Source organism: Haemorhous mexicanus, unplaced genomic scaffold (assembly GCF_027477595.1).
Source record: "Haemorhous mexicanus isolate bHaeMex1 unplaced genomic scaffold, bHaeMex1.pri scaffold_185_ctg1, whole genome shotgun sequence".
Lineage (NCBI taxonomy): Eukaryota > Metazoa > Chordata > Aves > Passeriformes > Fringillidae > Haemorhous > Haemorhous mexicanus.
In genome coordinates, this window is record NW_026776017.1 from 21,401 (window position 1) to 45,654 (window position 24,254).

Sequence of the window (24,254 nt, forward strand, 5' to 3'; positions counted from 1 at the left end):
CCATAGAGTGACCATAGAGTGACCGCAGAGTGACCGCAGAGTGACCGCAGAGTGACCGCAGAGTGACCATAGAGTGACCGCAGAGTGACCAGAGTGACCGCAGAGTGACCACAGAGTGACCACAGAGTGACCATAGAGTGACCGCAGAGTGACCACAGAGTGACCAGAGTGACCATAGAGTGACCATAGAGTGACCGCAGAGTGACCGCAGAGTGACCATAGAGTGACCGCAGAGTGACCATAGAGTGACCGCAGAGTGACCATAGAGTGACCACAGAGTGACCGCAGAGTGACCGCAGAGTGACCGCAGAGTGACCATAGAGTGACCACAGAGTGACCATAGAGTGACCGCAGAGTGACCGCAGAGTGACCATAGAGTGACCACAGAGTGACCACAGAGTGACCGTAGAGTGACCAGAGTGACCGCAGAGTGACCTCAGAGTGACCGCAGAGTGACCGCAGAGTGACCGCAGAGTGACCATAGAGTGACCATAGAGTGACCGCAGAGTGACCAGAGTGACCGCAGAGTGACCACAGAGTGACCACAGAGTGACCATAGAGTGACCTCAAAGTGACCGCAGAGTGACCATAGAGTGACCATAGAGTGACCATAGAGTGACCATAGAGTGACCGCAGAGTGACCACAGAGTGACCAGAGTGACCATAGAGTGACCATAGAGTGACCGCAGAGTGACCGCAGAGTGACCATAGAGTGACCGCAGAGTGACCGCAGAGTGACCGCAGAGTGACCGCAGAGTGACCACAGAGTGACCATAGAGTGACCGTAGAGTGACCAGAGTGACCGCAGAGTGACCTCAGAGTGACCATAGAGTGACCGCAGAGTGCCCGCAGAGTGACCGCAGAGTGACCGCAGAGTGACCGCAGAGTGACCATAGAGTGACCACAGAGTGACCATAGAGTGACCTCAGAGTGACCGCAGAGTGACCGCAGAGTGACCAGAGAGTGACCATAGAGTGACCAGAGAGTGACCAGAGTGACCGCCGAGTGACCACAGAGTGACCGCAGAGTGACCATAGAGTGACCGCAGAGTGACCGCAGAGTGACCATAGAGTGACCGCAGAGTGACCAGAGTGACCATAGAGTGACCGCAGAGTGACCATAGAGTGACCATAGAGTGACCGCAGAGTGACCATAGAGTGACCTCAGAGTGACCGCAGAGTGACCGCAGAGTGACCATAGACTGACCTCAGAGTGACCGCAGAGTGACCATAGAGTGACCAGAGTGACCATAGAGTGACCGCAGAGTGACCAGAGAGTGACCGCCGAGTGACCATAGAGTGACCATAGAGTGACCAGAGAGTGACAGCAGAGTGATCAGAGTGACCGCAGAGTGACCGCAGAGTGACCTCAGAGTGACCACAGAGTGACCATAGAGTGACCATAGAGTGACCGCAGCGTGACCGCAGAGTGACCATAGAGTGACCATAGAGTGACCATAGAGTGACCGCAGAGTGACCAGAGTGACCACAGAGTGACCGCAGAGTGACCGCAGAGTGACCGCAGAGTGACCATAGAGTGACCGCAGAGTGACCATAGAGTGACCGCAGAGTGACCGCAGAGTGACCATAGAGTGACCCTAGAGTGACCACAGAGTGACCGTAGAGTGACCAGAGTGACCGCAGAGTGACCGCAGAGTGACCATAGAGTGACCATAGAGTGACTATAGAGTGACCATAGAGTGACCGCAGAGTGACCAGAGTGACCACAGAGTGACCGCAGAGTGACCACAGAGTGACCATAGAGTGACCGCAGAGTGACACCAGAGTGACCGCAGAGTGACCGCAGAGTGACCATAGAGTGACCACAGAGTGACCGCAGAGTGACCATAGAGTGACCATAGAGTGACCATAGAGTGACCATAGAGTGACCGCAGAGAGACCGCAGAGTGACCATAGAGTGACCATAGAGTGACAATAGAGTGACCATAGAGTGACCGCAGAGTGACCAGAGTGACCACAGAGTGACCATAGAGTGACCGCAGAGTGACCGCAGAGTGACCATAGAGTGACCGCAGAGTGACAATAGAGTGACCATAGAGTGACCATAGAGTGACCGCAGCGTGACCAGAGTGACCACAGAGTGACCGCAGAGTGACCGCAGAGTGACCATAGAGTGACCATAGAGTGACCATAGAGTGACCGCAGAGTGACACCAGAGTGACCATAGAGTGACCATAGAGTGACCGCAGAGTGACCATAGAGTGACCATAGAGTGACCATAGAGTGACCAGAGTGACCGCCGAGTGACCACAGAGTGACCGCAGAGTGACCTCAGAGTGACCGCAGAGTGACCGCAGAGTGACCGCAGAGTGACCATAGAGTGACCGCAGAGTGACCGCAGAGTGACCATAGAGTGACCATAGAGTGACCATAGAGTGACCACAGAGTGACAGCAGAGTGACCGCAGAGTGACCACAGAGTGACCACAGAGTGACCGCAGAGTGACCGCACAGTGACCGCAGAGTGACCGCACAGTGACCGCAGAGTGACCGCAGAGTGACCGCAGAGTGACCGCAGAGTGACCGCAGAGTGACCGCAGAGAGACCATAGAGTGACCAGAGTGACCACAGAGTGACAGCAGAGTGACCATAGAGTGACCGCAGAGTGACCGCAGAGTGCCCGCAGAGTGACCACAGAGTGACCGTAGAGTGACCACAGAGTGACCATAGAGTGACCATAGAGTGACCGCAGAGTGACCATAGAGTGACCATAGAGTGACCGCAGAGTGACCATAGAGTGACCACAGAGTGACCACAGAGTGACCGTAGAGTGACCAGAGTGACCGCAGAGTGACCATAGAGTGACCGCAGAGTGACCGCAGAGTGACCATAGAGTGACCGCAGAGTGACCGCAGAGTGACCGCAGAGTGACCACAGAGTGACAGCAGAGTGACCGCAGAGTGACCGCAGAGTGACCATAGAGTGACCGCAGAGTGACCACAGAGTGACCATAGAGTGACCGCAGAGTGACCGCAGAGTGACTGCAGAGTGACCATAGAGTGACCACAGAGTGACCGCAGACTGACCGCAGAGTGACCATAGAGTGACCATAGAGTGACCGCAGAGTGACCATAGAGTGACCGCAGAGTGACCACAGAGTGACCACAGAGTGACCGCAGAGTGACCGCAGAGTGACTGCAGAGTGACCGCAGAGTGACCGCAGAGTGACCATAGAGTGACCGCAGAGTGACCGCAGAGTGACCATAGAGTGACCGCAGAGTGACCATAGAGTGACCATAGAGTGACCGCAGAGTGACCGCAGAGTGACCATAGAGTGACCACAGAGTGACCGCAGAGTGACCAGAGTGACCATAGAGTGACCAGAGTGACCACAGAGTGACAGCAGAGTGACCATAGAGTGACCGCAGAGTGACCGCAGAGTGCCCGCAGAGTGACCACAGAGTGACCGTAGAGTGACCACAGAGTGACCATAGAGTGACCATAGAGTGACCGCAGAGTGACCATAGAGTGACCATAGAGTGACCGCAGAGTGACCATAGAGTGACCATAGAGTGACCACAGAGTGACCACAGAGTGACCGCAGAGTGACCGCAGAGTGACCATAGAGTGACCATAGAGTGACCATAGAGTGACCGCAGAGTGACCATAGAGTGACCATAGAGTGACCATAGAGTGACCGCATAGTGACCATAGAGTGACCGCAGAGTGACCACAGAGTGACCGCAGAGTGACCGCAGAGTGACCGCAGAGTGACCGTAGAGTGACCGCAGAGTGACCGCAGAGTGACCATAGAGTGACCATAGAGTGACCGCAGAGTGACCGCAGAGTGACCGCAGAGTGACCATAGAGTGACCGCAGAGTGACCATAGAGTGACCGCAGAGTGACCGCAGAGTGACCATAGAGTGACCGCAGAGTGACCGCAGAGTGACCATAGAGTGACCTCAGAGTGACCGCAGAGTGACCACAGAGTGACCAGAGAGTGACCAGGGAGTGACCATAGAGTGACCATAGAGTGACCGCAGAGTGACCATAGAGTGACCATAGAGTGACCGCAGAGTGACCATAGAGTGACCGCAGAGTGACCGCAGAGTGACCATAGAGTGACCATAGAGTGACCATAGAGTGACCGCAGAGTGACCATAGAGTGACCACAGAGTGACCGCAGAGTGACCGCAGAGTGACCATAGAGTGACCGCAGAGTGACCAGAGTGACCGCAGAGTGACCATAGAGTGACCATAGAGTGACCGCAGAGTGACCACAGAGTGACCAGAGTGACCATAGAGTGACCGCAGAGTGACCGCAGAGTGACCGCAGAGTGACCATAGAGTGACCGCAGAGTGACCATAGAGTGACCGCAGAGTGACCGCAGAGTGACCATAGAGTGACTGCAGAGTGACCATAGAGTGACCGCAGAGTGACCGCAGAGTGACCAGAGTGACCGCAGAGTGACCATAGAGTGACCATAGAGTGACCACAGAGTGACCGTAGAGTGACCAGAGTGACCGCAGAGTGACCTCAGAGTGACCGCAGAGTGACCACAGAGTGACCAGAGTGACCATAGAGTGACCATAGAGTGACAGCAGAGTGACCATAGAGTGACCATAGAGTGACCGCAGAGTGACCACAGAGTGACCATAGAGTGACCTCAGAGTGACCGCAGAGTGACCGCAGAGTGACCGCAGAGTGACCATAGAGTGACCAGAGTGACCATAGAGTGACCATAGAGTGACCATAGAGTGACCACAGAGTGACCATAGAGTGACCACAGAGTGACCGCAGAGTGACCACAGAGTGACCGCAGAGTGACCATAGAGTGACCATAGAGTGACCGCAGAGTGACCACAGAGTGACCATAGAGTGACCTCAGAGTGACCGCAGAGTGACCGCAGAGTGACCATAGAGTGACCGCAGAGTGACCGCAGAGTGACCATAGAGTGACCGCAGAGTGACCATAGAGTGACCATAGAGTGACCGCAGAGTGACCACAGAGTGACCATAGAGTGACCGCAGAGTGACCACAGAGTGACCGCAGAGTGACCATAGAGTGACCACAGAGTGACCATAGAGTGACCACAGAGTGACCATAGAGTGACCATAGAGTGACCATAGAGTGACCGCAGAGTGACCGCAGAGTGACCGCAGAGTGACCGCAGAGTGACCATAGAGTGACCGCAGAGTGACCAGAGTGACCGCAGAGTGACCACAGAGTGACCACAGAGTGACCATAGAGTGACCTCAGAGTGACCGCAGAGTGACCATAGAGTGACCATAGAGTGACCATAGAGTGACCATAGAGTGACCGCAGAGTGACCACAGAGTGACCAGAGTGACCATAGAGTGACCATAGAGTGACCGCAGAGTGACCGCAGAGTGACCATAGAGTGACCGCAGAGTGACCGCAGAGTGACCGCAGAGTGACCGCAGAGTGACCACAGAGTGACCATAGAGTGACCGTAGAGTGACCAGAGTGACCGCAGAGTGACCTCAGAGTGACCATAGAGTGACCGCAGAGTGCCCGCAGAGTGACCGCAGAGTGACCGCAGAGTGACCATAGAGTGACCACAGAGTGACCATAGAGTGACCTCAGAGTGACCGCAGAGTGACCGCAGAGTGACCAGAGAGTGACCATAGAGTGACCAGAGAGTGACCAGAGTGACCGCCGAGTGACCACAGAGTGACCGCAGAGTGACCATAGAGTGACCGCAGAGTGACCGCAGAGTGACCATAGAGTGACCGCAGAGTGACCAGAGTGACCATAGAGTGACCGCAGAGTGACCATAGAGTGACCATAGAGTGACCGCAGAGTGACCATAGAGTGACCATAGAGTGACCGCAGAGTGACCGCAGAGTGACCATAGACTGACCTCAGAGTGACCGCCGAGTGACCATAGAGTGACCATAGAGTGACCAGAGAGTGACCGCAGAGTGACTGCAGAGTGACCGCAGAGTGATCATAGAGTGACAGCAGAGTGATCAGAGTGACCGCAGAGTGACCGCAGAGTGACCTCAGAGTGACCACAGAGTGACCATAGAGTGACCATAGAGTGACCGCAGCGTGACCGCAGAGTGACCATAGAGTGACCATAGAGTGACCATAGAGTGACCGCAGAGTGACCAGAGTGACCACAGAGTGACCGCAGAGTGACCGCAGAGTGACCGCAGAGTGACCATAGAGTGACCGCAGAGTGACCATAGAGTGACCGCAGAGTGACCGCAGAGTGACCATAGAGTGACCATAGAGTGACCACAGAGTGACCGTAGAGTGACCAGAGTGACCGCAGAGTGACCGCAGAGTGACCATAGAGTGACCATAGAGTGACTATAGAGTGACCATAGAGTGACCGCAGAGTGACCAGAGTGACCACAGAGTGACCGCAGAGTGACCACAGAGTGACCATAGAGTGACCGCAGAGTGACACCAGAGTGACCGCAGAGTGACCGCAGAGTGACCATAGAGTGACCATAGAGTGACCATAGAGTGACCACAGAGTGACCGCAGAGTGACCGCAGAGTGACCATAGACTGACCGCAGAGTGACCGGAGAGTGACCATAGAGTGACCATAGAGTGACCATAGAGTGACCGCAGAGTGACCGCAGAGTGACCATAGAGTGACCATAGAGTGACCGCAGAGTGACCATAGAGTGACCATAGAGTGACCATAGAGTGACCAGAGTGACCGCCGAGTGACCACAGAGTGACCGCAGAGTGACCTCAGAGTGACCGCAGAGTGACCGCAGAGTGACCGCAGAGTGACCATAGAGTGACCGCAGAGTGACCGCAGAGTGACCGCAGAGTGACCATAGAGTGACCATAGAGTGACCATAGAGTGACCATAGAGTGACCGCAGAGTGACCGCAGAGTGACCTCAGAGTGACCGCAGAGTGACCATAGAGTGACCATAGAGTGACCATAGAGTGACCACAGAGTGACCGCAGAGTGACCAGAGTGACCACAGAGTGACCGCAGAGTGACCACAGAGTGACCGCAGAGTGACCATAGAGTGACCACAGAGTGACCACAGAGTGACCGCAGAGTGACCATAGAGTGACCATAGAGTGACCATAGAGTGACCATAGAGTGACCGCAGAGTGACCACAGAGTGACCATAGAGTGACCGCAGAGTGACCGCAGAGTGACCGCAGAGTGACCATAGAGTGACCATAGAGTGACCTCAGAGTGACCGCAGAGTGACCATAGAGTGTCCCTGGGTTGGACGCCCTGAGGTCACTCCCACTTTTTCACCAATTTTTCACCTTTTTTTCCGTTTTTTGCCTGTTTTTCAGCTTTTTTTTCCATTTTCTCCTGGTTTTTCCCCGTTTCTCACCGTTTTTTCCCCGTTTTTCCCCGTTTCTCACCATTTTCCCCGTTCCCCCAGCATTTCGAGGCGGGCGAGGCGGTGCAGCTGTCCTTCCTGAGGAACGGGCGGTGGCAGGGCCTGCCCTTGGAGGGTGGTTTGGGCCGTTTCTCACCCTTTTTTCACCGTTTCTTACCATTTTTCTCACCGTTTTTTCACCATTTCTCACCAGTTTTTCACCGTTTTTTCCTCATTTCTCACAGTTTTTCCCCATTTCTCCCCGTTCCCCCAGGATTTCGAGGCGGGCGAGGAGGTGCAGCTGTCCTTCCTGAAGAACGGGCAGTGGCAGAGCCTGCCTTGGGCGTGGTTTTGACCATTTCTCACCATTTTTCTCACCCTTTTTCACCATTTTTCCCCATTTTTCCCCGTTTCTCACCATTTTCTGGTGTTTCCCCCAGGATTTCGAGGCGGGCGAGGCGGTGGAGCTGTCCTTCCTGAAGAACGGGCAGTGCCAGGCCCTGCCCTTGGAGGGGGTTTTGACCATTACTCACCTTTTTTCACCATTTTTCCCCGTTTTTCCCCATTTTCCCCATTTTCCCCGTTCCCCAGGATTTCGAGGCGGGCGAGGCGGTGGAGCTGTCCTTCCTGAGGAACGGGCAGTGCCAGGCCCTGCCCTTGGGGGGGTTTTGGACCGTTTCTCACCGTTTTTTCCCCGTTTCTCACCGTTTTTTCCCCGTTTCTCACCGTTTTTTCCCCGTTTCTCACCGTTTTTTCCCCGTTTTTCCCCGTTTCTCACTGTTTTTTCCCCGTTTCTCACCGTTTTTTCCCCGTTTTTCCCCGTTTCTCACCGTTTTCTGGTGTTTCCCCCAGGATTTCGAGGCGGGCGAGGCGGTGGAGCTGTCCTTCCTGAAGAACGGGCAGTGGCAGGGCCTGCCCTTGGGCGTGGTTTGGGCCCTTTCTCACCGTTTTTTCCCTGTTTCTCACCGGTTTTTCCCCGTTTCTCACCGTTTTTTCCCCATTTTTCCCACCTCTCACCAGTTTTTCCCCGTTCCCCCAGGATTTCGAGGCGGGCGAGGCGGTGGAGCTGTCCTTCCTGAAGAACGGGCGCTGGCAGGGCGTGGCGTTCCGCGTGCCCAAGGCGGCGCTGGCCGGCCGGGCGCTGTTCCCGCACGTGCTGGTGAAGAACTGCGCCGTGGAGTTCAACTTCGGGCAGCGGCCGCAGCCCCTGCGCGCCCTCCCGCCCGGCTTCCAGCTCATCCAGAACATTCCGCTGCCAGACCGGCTCCGGGGCACCCTGGGACCCAAGAGCAAGGCCGAGTGTGAGGTGGGGACAGTGGGGACACCTTGGGGACATTGGGGACACAGGGACATGGGGACAGAGCCGCCCGGCTTCCAGCTCATCCAGAACATTCCGCTGCCAGACCGGCTCCGAGGCACCCTGGGACCCAAGAGCAAGGCCGAGTGTGAGGTGGGGACACCTTGGGGACACCTTGGGGACAGTGGGGACACCTTGGGGACAGTGGGGACACCTTGGGGACATTGGGGACACAGGGACATGGGGACAGAGCCGCCGGGGTTCCAGCTCATCCAGAACATTCCGCTGCCAGACCGGCTCCGCGGCACCCTGGGACCCAAGAGCAAGGCCGAGTGTGAGGTGGGGACACCTTGGGGACAGTGGGGACAGTGGGGACACCTTGGGGACAGTGGGGACACAGGGACATGGGGACAGAGCCGCCCGGCTTCCAGCTCATCCAGAACATTCCGCTGCCAGACCGGCTCCGCGGCACTCTGGGACCCAAGAGCAAGGCCGAGTGTGAGGTGGGGACAATGGGGACACCTTGGGGACAGTGGGGACACAGGGACATGGGGACAGAGCCGCCGGGCTTCCAGCTCATCCAGAACATTCCGCTGCCAGACCGGCTCCGGGGGACTCTGGGACCCAAGAGCAAGGCTGAGTGTGAGGTGGGGACACCTTGGGGACACCTTGGGGACAGTGGGGACACCTTGGGGACAGTGGGGACACAGGGACAGTGGGGACAGAGCCGCCGGGCTTCCAGCTCATCCAGAACATTCCGCTGCCAGACCGGCTCCGGGGGACCCTGGGACCCAAGAGCAAGGCTGAGTGTGAGGTGGGGACACCTTCGGGACAGTGGGGACACCTTGGGGACAGTGGGGACACAGGGACATGGGGACAGAGCCGCCCGGCTTCCAGCTCATCCAGAACATTCCGCTGCCAGACCGGCTCCGCGGCACCCTGGGACCCAAGAGCAAGGCCGAGTGTGAGGTGGGGACACCTTGGGGACACCTTGGGGACAGTGGGGACACCTTGGGGACACCTTGGGGACAGTGGGGACACAGGGACATGGGGACAGAGCCGCCCAGCTTCCAGCTCATCCAGAACATTCCGCTGCCAGACCGGCTCCGCGGCACTCTGGGACCCAAGAGCAAGGCCGAGTGTGAGGTGGGGACACCTTCGGGACAGTGGGGACACCTTGGGGACAGTGGGGACATTGTAGGGACACTGGGGATATCATGCGGACATTCTGGGGACTGGGGACATGGGGACAGCGCTTCCGAGGGACATTGGGGCCCAAGAGCAAGGACAAGTGTGAGGTGGGGACACCTTGGGGACATCCTGGGGACATCCTGGGGATGTAGGGATTGGGGACATCCTGGGGACATCCTGGGGATGTAGGGATTGGGGACATCCTGGGGACATCCTGGGGACATGGGGACAGCACCTCCGTGGGACACTGGGGCCCAAGAGCAAGGACAAGTGTGAGATGGGGACAGGAGGACACTGGATGGGTCACAGTGACACCGAGGTGGCTCCGGGGGTCACAGTGACACTGGGGTGGGGCACGGTGACACTGGGGTGGGACACAGTGACACTGGGGTGGGACACGGTGACACTGGGGTGGCACAGTGACACTGGGGTGGGACACAGTGACACTGGGGTGGCTCTGGGTGGCCCTGGCAGTGTCCCATCCCCCAGATGACACCGACCTGTCCCCGTTGTCCCCTCTGTCCCCAGATCCTGATGATGGTGGGGCTGCCGGGGTGGCACACAGTGACACTGGGGTGGGACACAGTGACACTGGGGTGGGCACAGTGACACTGGGGTGGCACAGTGACAATGGGGTGGGCACAGTGACACTGGGGTGGGACACGGTGACACCGGGGTGGGACACAGTGACACTGGGGTGGGACACGGTGACACTGGGGTGGGGCACGGTGACACTGGGGTGGGCACAGTGACACCGGGGTGGGCACAGTGACACTGGGGTGGGACACAGTGACACCGGGGTGGGCACAGTGACACTGGGGTGGGACACAGTGACACCGGGGTGGGCACAGTGACACCGGGGTGGCACAGTGACACTGGGGTGGGACACAGTGACACTGGGGTGGGACACAGTGACACTGGGGTGGGGCACGGTGACACTGGGGTGGGGCACAGTGACACTGGGGTGGGGCACGGTGACACTGGGGTGGGGCACGGTGACACTGGGGTGGGACACGGTGACACTGGGTGGCACACAGTGACACTGGGGTGGGACACGGTGACACTGGGTGGCACACGGTGACACTGGGGTGGGGCACGGTGACACTGGGGTGGGACACGGTGACACTGGGTGGCACACAGTGACACTGGGGTGGGACACGGTGACACTGGGTGGCACACAGTGACACTGGGGTGGGACACGGTGACACTGGGTGGCACACAGTGACACTGGGGTGGGCACAGTGACACCGGGGATGGACATGGTGACACTGGGGTGGGACACGGTGACACCGGGGTGGCACAGTGACACTGGAGTGGGACACAGTGACACTGGGGTGGGACACAGTGACACTGGGGTGGCACAGTGACAATGGGGTGGCACAGTGACAATGGGGTGGGCACAGTGACACTGGGGTGGCTCTGGGTGGCTCTGGCTGTGTCCCATCCCCGAGGTGCCACCAGGATGTCCCCGTTGTCCCCTATGTCCCCAGATCCTGATGATGGTGGGGCTGCCAGGGTGGCTCTGGGGTGGCACACAGTGACACTGGGGTGGCCCTGGCTGTGTCCCATCCCCCAGATGACACCCACCTGTCCCCGTTGTCCCCTCTGTCCCCAGATCCTGATGATGGTGGGGCTGCCGGGGTGGGACACAGTGACACGGGGGTGGGACATGGTGACACTGGGGTGGCTCTGGCTGTGTCCCAACCCTGAGGTGACCCTGAGCTGTCCCCGTTGTCCCCTCTGTCCCCAGATCCTGATGATGGTGGGGCTGCCGGCGGCGGGGAAGACGACGTGGGCGCTGAAGCACGCGGCCGCCAACCCCGGCAAGAAATACAACATCCTGGGGACAAATGCCATCATGGACAAGATGAGGGTAGGGGACACCTTGGGGACACTGGGACATCCTGGGGACAAATGCCATCATGGACAAGATGAGGGTAGGGGACACCTTGGGGACACTGGGACATCCTGGGGACAAATGCCATCATGGACAAGATGAGGGTAGGGGACACCTTGGGGACACTGGGACATCCTGGGGACAAATGCCATCATGGACAAGATGAGGGTAGGGGACACCTTGGGGACACCTTGGGGACACCTTGGGGACACTGGGACATCCTGGGGACAAATGCCATCATGGACAAGATGAGGGTAGGGGACACCTTGGGGACACCTTGGGGACACTGGGACATCCTGGGGACAAATGCCATCATGGACAAGATGAGGGTAGGGGACACCTTGGGGACACTGGGACATCCTGGGGACACTGGGACATCCTGGGGACAAATGCCATCATGGACAAGATGAGGGTAGGGGACACCTTGGGGACACTGGGACATCCTGGGGACAAATGCCATCATGGACAAGATGAGGGTAGGGGACACCTTGGGGACACCCTGGGGACACTGGGACATCCTGGGGACAAATGCCATCATGGACAAGATGAGGGTAGGGGACACCGTGGGGACACTGGGACATCCTGGGGACAAATGCCATCATGGACAAGATGAGGGTAGGGGACACCGTGGGGACACTGGGACATCCTGGGGACAAATGCCATCATGGACAAGATGAGGGTAGGGGACACCTTGGGGACACTGGGACATCCTGGGGACAAATGCCATCATGGACAAGATGAGGGTAGGGGACACCTTGGGGACACCTTGGGGACACTGGGACATCCTGGGGACAAATGCCATCATGGACAAGATGAGGGTAGGGGACACCTTGGGGACACTGGGACATCCTGGGGACAAATGCCATCATGGACAAGATGAGGGTAGGGGACACCTTGGGGACACTGGGACATCCTGGGGACAAATGCCATCATGGACAAGATGAGGGTAGGGGACACCTTGGGGACACTGGGACATCCTGGGGACAAATGCCATCATGGAGAAGATGAGGGTAGGGGACACCTTGGGGACACTGGGACATCCTGGGGACAAATGCCATCATGGACAAGATGAGGGTAGGGGACACCTTGGGGACACTGGGACATCCTGGGGACAAATGCCATCATGGACAAGATGAGGGTAGGGGACACCTTGGGGACACCTTGAGGACACCGGTCTGGCTCTGGGGGTGTCACAGGTGTGTGACACTGATGTCACCTGTCCCCAGGTGACGGGACTCTGCAGACAGCTTGGGTGACACTGGGGTGTGACAGGTGACACAGGTGTGTGACACTGGTGTCACCTGTCCTCAGGTGATGGGACTCCAGAGACAGAGGAACTGCTGGGACGTGCTGATCCAGCAGGGCTGGGACAGGGGGACACAGGGTGTGACAGGTGACACTGGGGTGTGACAGGTGACACTGGGTGTGACAGGTGACACTGGGGTGTGACAGGTGACACAGTGACACTGGTGTCACACCTGTCCCCAGGTGATGGGCCTGCGCAGACAGAGGAACTACGCGGGGCGCTGGGACGTGCTGATCCAGCAGGGCTGGGACAGGGGGACACGGGGGTGTGACAGGTGACACTGGGATGTGACAGGTGACACTGGGTGTGACAGGTGACACAGTGACACAGGTGTCACACCTGTCCCCAGGTGATGGGTCTCAGGAGGCAGAGGAACTACGCGGGGCGCTGGGACGTGCTGATCCAGCAGGGCTGGGACAGGGGGGCACGGGGGTGTGACAGGTGACACTGGGGTGTGACAGGTGATACAGTGACACAGGTGTCACACCTGTCCCCAGGTGATGGGTCTCAGGAGGCAGAGGAACTATGCCGGCCGTTGGGACGTGCTGATCCAGCAGGGCTGGGACAGGGGGACACGGGGTGTGACAGGTGACACTGGGGTGTGACAGGTGACACAGTGACACAGGTGTCACACCTGTCCCCAGGTGATGGGTCTCAGGAGGCAGAGGAACTACGCGGGGCGCTGGGACGTGCTGATCCAGCAGGGCTGGGACAGGGGGACAGGGGGTGTGACACTGATGTCACACCTGTCCCCAGGTGATGGGTCTCAGGAGGCAGAGGAACTATGCTGGCCGTTGGGACGTGCTGATCCAGCAGGGCTGGGACAGGGGGACATGGGGGTGTGACAGGTGACACTGGGGTGGCTCTGGGGGTGTGACAGGTGACACAGGTGTCACACCTGTCCCCAGGTGATGGGTCTCAGGAGGCAGAGGAACTACGCGGGGCGCTGGGATGTGCTGATCCAGCAGGGCTGGGACAGGGGGACACGGGGGTGTGACAGGTGACCTTGGGGTGTGACAGGTGACACTGGGGTGTGACAGGTGACACTGGGGTGTGACACTGATGTCACACCTGTCCCCAGGTGATGGGCCTGCGCAGACAGAGGAACTATGCTGGCCGTTGGGACGTGCTGATCCAGCAGGGCTGGGACAGGGGGACACGGGGGTGTGACAGGTGACACTGGGGTGTGACAGGTGACACTGGGGTGTGACAGGTGACACAGTGACACAGGTGTCACACCTGTCCCCAGGTGATGGGTCTCAGGAGGCAGAGGAACTACGCGGGGCGCTGGGACGTGCTGATCCAGCAGGCCACGCAGTGCCTGAACCGCCTGATCCAGATCGCAGCCAGGAAACGCCGCAACTACATCCTGGACCAGGTGACACTGGGGACATTGGGGACATCACTGCCACCTCCCTGCCACCTCCCTGGGGTCACTGACACATCCTGGACCAGGTGACACTGGGGACATTGGGGACACTGGGGACATCACTGGGGTCACTGACACATCCTGGACCAGGTGACACTGGGGACATTGGGGACACTGGGGACATCACTGCCACCTCCCTGCCACCTCCCTGGGGTCACTGACACATCCTGGACCAGGTGACACTGGGGACATCACTGGGGACATCACTGGGGACATTGGGGACATCACTGCCACCTCCCTGGGGGCACTGACACATCCTGCACCAGGTGACACTGGGGACATCACTGGGGACATCACTGGGGACATCACTGGGGACATCACTGCCACCTCCCTGGGGACACTGACACATCTTGCACCAGGTGACACTGGGGACATCACTGGGGACATTGGGGACATCACTGCCACCTCACTGCCACCTCCCTGGGGGCACTGACACATCCTGGACCAGGTGACACTGGGGACATCACTGGGGACATCACTGCCACCTCCCTGGGGGCACTGACACATCCTGGACCAGGTGACACTGGGGACATCACTGGGGACACTGGGGACATCACTGCCACCTCCCTGGGGTCACTGACACATCCTGCACCAGGGGACACTGGGGACACTGGGGACATCACTGCCACCTCCCTGGGGACATCAGTGTCCCCTCCCTGTCCCCTCCCAAACTCCATTTTCAGCCAATCGCTCCTCAGACCTCCCCAAACCACGAAAAAATCCCGAAAAATTCCCGCCTTCCCTGATTTTACCCCAGTTTCCCTTTTTACACCCCAATTTTCCCGTTTCTGTGGTTTTTCCCCCCAGACCAACGTGTGCAGCTCAGCCCTGTGGCAAAAAATGCATCCCCAAATCCTTTCCCTCCCCAAATCTCCTTTTTCAACCAAAAAATCCCAAAAATCCCCCAAAAATCCCTAAAAAATCCAATTTTTTCCCCGTTTTTTCCCAAAATTCCCTTTTTTTGACCCAAATTTTCCCTAATTCCCCTGTTTCCCCCCCAGACCAACGTGTACAGCTCAGCCCAGCACCGGAAGCTGCATCCCCAAATCTCCATTTTCAGGGAAACTGACCCCAAAAATCCCCCAAAAATCCCTAAAAATTCCAATTTTTCCCCGTTTTTTCCCAAAATTCCCTTTTTTCGACCCAATTTCCCCTTTTCCCCCCCAGACCAACGTGTACGGCTCGGCGCAGCACCGGAAGCTGCATCCCCAAATCCTTTCCCTCCCCAAATCCTCCTCTCTCAACCAAATAATCCCAAAAATCCCCCAAAAATCCCTAAAAATTCCAATTTTCCCCCCGTTTTTTCCCAAAATTCCCTTTTTTCGACCCAAATTCCCCCTTTTTCCCCCCCAGACCATCTCCAGCTCTGCCCAGCACTGGAAGCTGCGTCCCCAAATCTCCTTTTTCAGAGAAACTGACCCCAAAAATCCCTAAAAATACCGACTTTTCCCCTGTTTTTTCCCAAAATTCCCTTTTTTTGACCCAAATTCCCCTTTTCCCCCCCAGACGAACGTGTACAGCTGTGCCCAGCACCGGAAGCTGCGGCCCCAAATCTCCTTTTTCAGAGAAACTGACCCCAAAAATCCCTAAAAATTCCAATTTTTCCCCCGTTTTTTCCCAAAATTCCCTTATTTTGACCCAAATTCCCCCTTTTCCCCCCCAGACCAACGTGTACGGCTCAGCCCAGCACCGGAAGCTGCATCCCCAAATCCTTTCCCTCCCCAAATCTCCATTTTCAACCAAATAATCCCAAAAATCCCCCAAAAATCCCTAAAAAATCCAATTTTTCTCCCGTTTTTTTCCCAAAATTCCCTTTTTTTCACCCAAATTTTCCCAAATTCCCCTTTTTCCCCCCCGACCAACGTGCACAGCTCAGTGTAGATCCCCGAATCCTTTTCCTCCCCAAATCTCCATTTTCAGGGAAACTGACCCCAAAATCCCCTCAAAAATCCCTGAAAATTCCAATTTTTTTCCCCGTTTTTTCCCAAAATTCCCTTTTTTCGACCCAAATTTTCCCGATTTTGCCCTTTTCCCCTCAGACCAACGTGTATAGCTCTGCCCAGTGGCAAAAAATGCATCCCCAAATCCTTTCCCTCCCCAAATCCTCCTCTTTCAACCAAATGATCCCAAAACCCCCCCCAAAAATCCCTAAAAATTCCAATTTTTCCCCCGTTTTTTCCCCGTTTTTTTCCCAAAATTCCCTTTTTTCGACCCAAATTTTCCCGATTTCCCCCTTTTTCCCCCCAGACCAACGTGCACAGCTCAGTCCAGCACCGGAAGCTGCGTCCCCAAATCCTTTCCCTCCCCAAATCTCCATTTTCAACCAAATAATCCCAAAAATCCCTAAAAAATCCGATTTTCCCCCGTTTTTTCCCAAAATTCCCTTTTTTTGACCCAAATTTTCCCGATTTTGCCCCTTTTCCCCCCAGACCATCTGTGGCTCAGCCCAGCACCGGAAGCTGCCTCCCCAAATCTCCATTTTCAGGGAAACTGACCCCAAAAATCCCCCAAAAATCCCTAAAAATTCCAATTTTTCCCCCGTTTTTTTCCCATTTTTTCACAAAATTCCCTTTTTTCGACCCAAATTTTCCCGTTTCCCCCCCAGACGAACGTGTACGGCTCGGCGCAGCGGCGGAAGCTGCGACCTCCCCAAATCTCCATTTTCAGGGAAACTGACCCCAAAAACCCCCCAAAAATCCCTAAAAATTCCGATTTTTCCCCCGTTTTCCCCCGTTTTTTCCCAAAATTCCCTTTTTTCGACCCAAATTCCCCCTTTCCCCCCCAGACGAACGTGTACGGCTCGGCGCAGCGGCGGAAGCTGCATCCCCAAATCCTTTCCCTCCCCAAATCCTCCTCTTTCAACCAAATAATCCCAAAAATCCCTAAAAATTCCAATTTTTTCCCCATTTTTTCCCAAATTTCCCTTTTTTCGACCCAAATTTTCCCATTTCTGTGGTTTTTCCCCCCCAGACCAACGTGTACGGCTCGGCGCAGCGGCGGAAGCTGCATCCCCAAATCTCCATTTTCAGGGAAACTGACCCCAAAAACCCCCCAAAAATCCCTAAAAATTCCAATTTTTCCCCCGTTTTTTCCCAAATTTCCCTTTTTTCGACCCAAATTCCCCCTTTTTCCCCCCCAGACGAACGTGTACGGCTCGGCGCAGCGGCGGAAGCTGCGACCCCAAATCCTTTCCCTCCCCAAATCCTCCTCTTTCAACCAAATAATCCCAAAAATCCCCCAAAAATCCCTAAAAGATCCAATTTTTCCCCCGTTTTTTCCCAATATTCCCATTCTTCACCCAAATTTTCCCAAATTCCCCATTTTTCTCCCCAGACCATCTCCAGCTCTGCCCAGCACTAGAAGCTGCATCCCCAAATCTCCTTTTTCAGGGAAACTGACCCCAAAAATCCCCCAAAAATCCCTAAAAATTCCAATTTTTTCCCCGTTTTTTCCCAAAATTCCCTTTTTTCGACCCAATTTCCCCTTTTCCCCCCCAGACCAACGTGTACGGCTCGGCGCAGCGGCGGAAGCTGCGTCCCCAAATCTCCATTTTCAGAGAAACTGACCCCAAAAATCCCCCAAAATTCCCTAAAAATTTCGATTTTTTTCCGTTTTTTCCCAAAATTCCCTTTTTTTGACCCAAATTTTCCCGATTCTCCCCTTTTTCCCCCCCAGACCAACGTGCACAGCTCAGCCCAGCACCGGAAGCTGCGGCCCCAAATCCTTTCCCTCCCCAAATCCTCCTTTTTCAACCAAATTATCCCAAAAATCCCTCAAAAATCCCTAAAAATTCCAATTTTTCCCCCGTTTTTTCCCAAAATTCCCTTTTTTTCACCCAAATTTTCCCAAATTCCCCCTTTTCCCCCCAGACCAACGTGCACAGCTCAGTGTAGATCCCCGAATCCTTTTCCTCCCCAAATCTCCATTTTCAGGGAAACTGACCCCAAAATCCCCTCAAAAATCCCTAAAAATTCCAATTTTTTTCCCCGTTTTTTCCCAAAATTACGTTTTTTCGACCCAAATTTTCCCGATTTTGCCCTTTTCCCCTCAGACCAACGTGTATAGCTCTGCCCAGTGGCAAAAAATGCATCCCCAAATCCTTTCCCTCCCCAAATCCTCCTTTTTCTACCAAATAATCCCAAAAATCTCTAAAAATTCCGATTTTTCCCCCGTTTTTTCCCCGTTTTTTCCCAAAATTCCCTTTTTTCGACCCAAATTCCCCTTCCCCCCCAGACGAACGTGTACGGCTCGGCGCAGCGGCGGAAGCTGCGGCCCTTCGCGGGGTTCCAGCGCCGGGCGGTCGTGGTGTGCCCCACGGACGGCGAGCTGCGCCGGCGCACCGCCCTGCGCACCCTGCAGGAGGGCAAGGACGTGCCCGAGCACGCCGTGCTCCAGATGAAGGGTGCCTTTGGGGCAAAAACCGGGGATTTCGGGAAAACTGGGGGGAAACGGGGGAAAACAGTGGAAAAATGGTGAAAATCGGTGGGAAACTGGGGATTTTAGGGGGGAAAATGGGGGGAAAATTGATTATTTTGGGGGTTGGGCTGCAGGAAAAGGAGAAATTTGGGAAGTTTGGAAATTTTGAGAGGAGAGAATGAGAAAAAAATGGGAATTTTGGGGAAATTTGGGGAAAAACGGTGAAAAAATGGCGAAAATCAGTGAAAAATGGGGATTTTAGGGGGGAAATGGGGGGAAAAGGGGAAAAAAATTGGATTTTTAAGGCATGTTTTAGGGGTTGGGCTGCAGGAAAAGGAGAAATTTGGGCAGTTTGGGAGGACGGGAATGGGGAAAAATGGGGATTTTGGGAAAATTTTGGGAAAATTTGGGGATTTTGGTGGAAAAATGGGGATTTTGGGTGAAAAATGGGGGTTGAAATGGGAAAAATGGGGTTAGAATGGGAATTTCTGCAGGGGTGAGGAGGGCAAGGACGTGCCCGAGCACGCCGTGCTCCAGATGAAGGGTGGGTTTGGGGCAAAAAAGGGGGATTTCGGGAAAATCGGGGGGAAAACGGGGAAAAACGGGGGAAAAATGGTGAAAATCGGTGGGAAAATGGGGATTTTAGGGGGGAAAATGGGGGGAAAATTGAATTTTTTAAGGGATTTTTCGGGGTTGGAAGGGTTGGGCTGCAGGAAAAGGAGAAATTTGGGAATTCTGGAAATTTTGAGAGGAGAGAAATGAGAGAAAAATGGGAATTTGGGGAAAATTTGGGAAAAACGGTGAAAAAACGGCAAAAATCGGTGGAAAAATGGGGATTTTAGGGGGGAAAATGGGGGAAATGGGAAAAAATGGGATTTTTAGGGGTTGGAAGGGTTGGGCTGCAGGAAAAGGAGAAATTTGGGAAGTTTGGGAGGAGAGGAATGGGAAAAAATGGGGATTTTGGGAAAATTTGGGGGAAAATGGGAATTTGGGGAAAATTTGGGAATTTTGGGTGAAAATATGGGGAAAAAAAGGCATAAAAATGGGATTTTTTTCATTGGTTTTGGAAGGGTTGGGCTGCAGGAAAAGGAGAAATTTGGGAATTTGCAAGGAGAAAAATGAGGGAAAAATGGGGATTTTGGGAAAAGTTGGGGGAAAATGGGAATTTTGGTGGAAAAATGGTGAAAAAATGGGAAAAATCGGGGTTAAAATGAGAACAATCGGGGTTAAAATGGGAAAAATTGGGGTTAAAATGGGAAAAAATTGTGGCCAACAAACGGGAATTTGGGGCTTTTAGGATTTTTATGGGATTTGGGGGTTTTTGGGGTTTCCCCAGTGACCCAAAATCGCGTGTTTTCGCCCCAAAGCCAACTGCACGCTGCCGGAGGCGGGCGAGTTTTCCCTGACCCTGTGCAGTTCCTGCAGCTGCAGCCGCTCCCCATTTCGGGAATATTTTATGGGATTTTTTGGGATATTTTTATGGGATTTGGGGGATTTTGGGGTTTCCCCAGTGACCCAAAATCGCGCGGTTTCGCCCCAAAGCCAACTGCACGCTGCCGCAGGCAGGCGAGTTTTCCCTGACCCTGTGCAGTTCCTGCAGCTGCAGCCTCTCCCCATTTCTGGGATATTTTATGGGATGCTTTTATGGGATTTGGGGGATTTTAGGATTTGGGGGTTTTTGGGGTTTCCCCACTGACCCAAAATCGCGCGTTTTCGCCCCAAAGCCAACTTCACGCTGCCGCAGGCGGGCGAGTTCCCTGACCCTGTGCAGTTCCTGCAGCTGCAGCTGCTTGGAATATTTGGGATTTTTTTGCAGATTTTGGGGAATTTTTGGGACATTTTTACGGGGTTTTGGGGATTTTAGGATTTCCCCACTGACCCAAAATCGCGCGTTTTCGCCCCAAAGCCAACTTCACGCTGCCGGAGGCGGGCGAGTTCCTGGACTCGGTGCAGTTCGTGGAGCTGCAGCGGGAGGAGGCGGCGGCGCTCGTGCGCCGCTACAACCACGAGGGGCGCAGCGCCGCCGGCACCGGCACCGGCACCGGGAGCGGGACTGGAACTGGGATTGGAACGGGAACCGGCACCGGGAGCGGGACCGGCACCGGGAGTGCCCGGGGGGAGCGGCCGGAGCGCGGCCGCCCTTCCGGAACCTTCCAGGGCCGCGGCTCCCGGGGCTTCCCGGGGCACCGGGGGTTCCGCGGGGCGGGGAGCGGAACGGGTGAGAGCGGCTGGGGGGGGTTGGGGGGGGTTTGGGGGGGTTTGGGGGGTTTTATGGGGTTTGGGGAATTTTGGGGGTTTGGGGGGGTTTTATGGGGGTTTGGGGGGTTTATGGGGTTTGGGGGGGATGGATGTGGGATTGCTGTAGGATCCCCATAGGATCCAGCTGCAGGATTCCCATAGGATTCCCATAGGATCCAGCTGCAGGATTCCCATAGGATTCCCATGGGATCCAGCTGCAGGATTCCCATAGGATTGCCATAGGATCCAGCTCCAGGATTCCCATAGGATTCCCACAGGATCCAGCTGTAGGATTCCCATAGGATTCCCATAGGATCCAGCTGCAGGATTCCCATAGGATTCCCATGGGATCCAGCTGCAGGATTCCCATAGGATTCCCATAGGATCCAGGTGTAGGATTCCCATAGGATTCCCATAGGATCCGGGTGCAGGATTCCCATAGGATTCCCATAGGATCCAGCTGCAGGATTCCCATAGCATTCCCCTGGGATCCGGGTGTAGGATTCCCATAGGATCCAGGTGTAGGATCCCTGTAGGATTTCTATGGGATCCAGCTGCAGGATTCCCATAGGATTCCCACAGGATCCAGCTGCAGGATCGCCATAGGATCTAGGTCTAGGATTCCCATAGAATTCCCATAGGATCCAGGTGTAGGATCCCTGTAGGATTCCCATAGGATCCAGCTGCAGGATTGCCATAGGATTCCCACAGGATCCAGCTGTAGGATTCTACTATAGGATCCCCATAGGATCCAGCTGTAGGATTCCACTGTAGGATTCCCATGGGATCCGGGTGTAGGATTTCCACTGTAGGATTCCACTGTAGGATTCCCATAGGATCCGGGTGCAGGATTCCCATAGGATTCCCATAGGATCCGGGTGTGGGATTCCCATAGGATTCCCATAGGATCCAGCTGTAGGATTCCACTGTAGGATTCCCATAGGATCCAGCTGTAGGATTCCCATAGGATTCCCATAGGATCCGGGTGTAGGATTCCCATAGGATTCCCACAGGATCCAGCTGTAGGATTCCACTATAGGATCCCCATGGGATCCGGGTGTAGGATTCCCATAGGATTCCCATAGGAGTCAAACATAGGGTTCCTATAGGATTCACCCTGTAGGATCCAGCTGTAGGATTCCCACAGAAGATCCAGCTGTAGGATTCCCATAGGATTTCATAGGATTCCTGTAGGATCCCTTTGGGGGTTCTCTTGGGATTCCCCTATGGGATTTGGCTGTGGGATTCCCATAGGATTCCCCTGTAGGATTCCTGTAATATTCCACCATAGGGCCCCCATAGGATCCAGCTGTGGGATTCCCATAGGATTTCATGGAGTCCCCTAGGATTCCTGTAGGATTCCTATAGGATTCCCCTATAGGATTCCCATAGCATCCAGGTGTGAGATTCCCATGGGATTCCATGGGATCCTGTAGGATTCCTTTGGGATTCCCCTATAGGACCCCATAGGATCCAGCTGTAGGATTCCCATAGGATTCCATGGGGTCCCGTAGGATTCCTGTAGGATTCCATTGGGATTCCCCTATAGGATTCCCACAGGATCCAGCTGTAGGATTCCCATAGGATTCCATGGAGTCTCATAGGATTCCTGTAGGATTCCTTTGGGACTCCCCTATAGGATTCCCACAGGATCCAGCTGTAGGATTCCATTGGGATTCCCCTATAGGATTCCCACAGGATCCAGCTGTAGGATTCCATTGGGATTCCCCTATAGGATTCCCACAGGATCCAGCTGTAGGATTCCATTGGGATTTCCCTATAGGATTCCCATAGGATACAGCTATAGGAATCCCATGGGATTCCATGGGGTCCTGTAGGATTCCTGTAGGATTCCTTTGGGATATTTCCTCCAGGAAATAGGATCCTATGGGAATCCTGTAGGGGAATCCTCTGGGAATCTGATAGGGGAATCCTATGGGAATGCTATAACGGGATCCTATGGGAATCCTATAGGGGAATCCTATGGGAATGCTATAGCGGGATCCTGTGGGAATGCTATAGGGGAATCCTGTGGGAATGCTATAGGGGATCCTATGGGAATGCTATAGGGGAATGCTATGGGAATGCTATAGGGGATCCTATGGGAATGCTATAGGGGATCCTGTGGGAATCCAATAGGGGATCCTGTGGGAATGCTATAACGGGATCCTGTGGGAATGCTATAGGGGAATGCTATGGGAATGCTATAGGGGATCCTATGGGAATGCTATAGGGGATCCTATGGGAATGCTATAGGGGATCCTATGGGAATGCTATAACAGAATCCTCTGGGAATCCTATAGGGGAATCCTGTGGGAATGCTATAGGGGATCCTATGGGAATGCTATAGGGGAATGCTATGGGAATGCTATAGGGGATCCTGTGGGAATGCTATAGGGGAATCCTGTGGGAATGCTATAGGGGAATGCTATGGGAATGCTATAGGGGATCCTATGGGAATGCTATAGGGGATCCTATGGGAATGCTATAGGGGATCCTGTGGGAATGCTATAGGGGATCCTATGGGAATGCTATAGGGGATCCTGTGGGAATGCTATAGGGGATCCTGTGGGAATGCTATAGGGGATCCTGTGGGAATGCTATAGGGGAATCCTGTGGGAATGCTATAGGGGAATGCTATGGGAATGCTATAGGGGATCCTATGGGAATGCTATAGGGGATCCTATGGGAATGCTATAGGGGATCCTATGGGAATGCTATAGGGGATCCTATGGGAATGCTATAGGGGATCCTATGGGAATGCTATAGGGGATCCTATGGGAATGCTATAGGGGATCCTATGGGAATGCTATAGGGGATCCTGTGGGAATGCTATAGGGGATCCTATGGGAATGCTATAGGGGATCCTGTGGGAATGCTATAGGGGATCCTGTGGGAATGCTATAGGGGATCCTATGGGAATGCTATAGGGGATCCTATGGGAATGCTATAGGGGATCCTGTGGGAATGCTATAGGGGATCCTATGGGAATGCTATAGGGGATCCTGTGGGAATGCTATAGGGGACTCCTATGGGAATGCTATAGGGGACTCCTATGGGAATGCTATAACAGAATCCTCTGGGAATCCTATAGGGGAATCCTGTGGGAATGCTATAGGGGATCCTATGGGAATGCTATAGGGGAATCCTGTGGGAATGCTATAGGGGATCCTGTGGGAATGCT

The 24,254-nt window shown here is 55.0% G+C and overlaps 1 protein-coding gene across 1 annotated transcript in view; it reads left to right on the forward strand.

The window, feature by feature from the left end:
• Positions 1–24,254, forward strand: part of HNRNPUL1 (heterogeneous nuclear ribonucleoprotein U like 1) — a gene marked incomplete at its 3' end in the record, with an annotated part of 50,385 nt that overhangs the window by 17,866 nt on the left and 8,265 nt on the right. Inside the window, exons 6-10 of the mRNA XM_059837627.1 lie at positions 8,336–8,602; positions 11,535–11,657; positions 14,237–14,365; positions 18,650–18,818; positions 20,739–21,050. Of these exons, the coding sequence (XP_059693610.1) occupies positions 8,336–8,602; positions 11,535–11,657; positions 14,237–14,365; positions 18,650–18,818; positions 20,739–21,050 (1,000 nt within the window). The remainder of the gene's footprint in view (positions 1–8,335; positions 8,603–11,534; positions 11,658–14,236; positions 14,366–18,649; positions 18,819–20,738; positions 21,051–24,254) is intronic.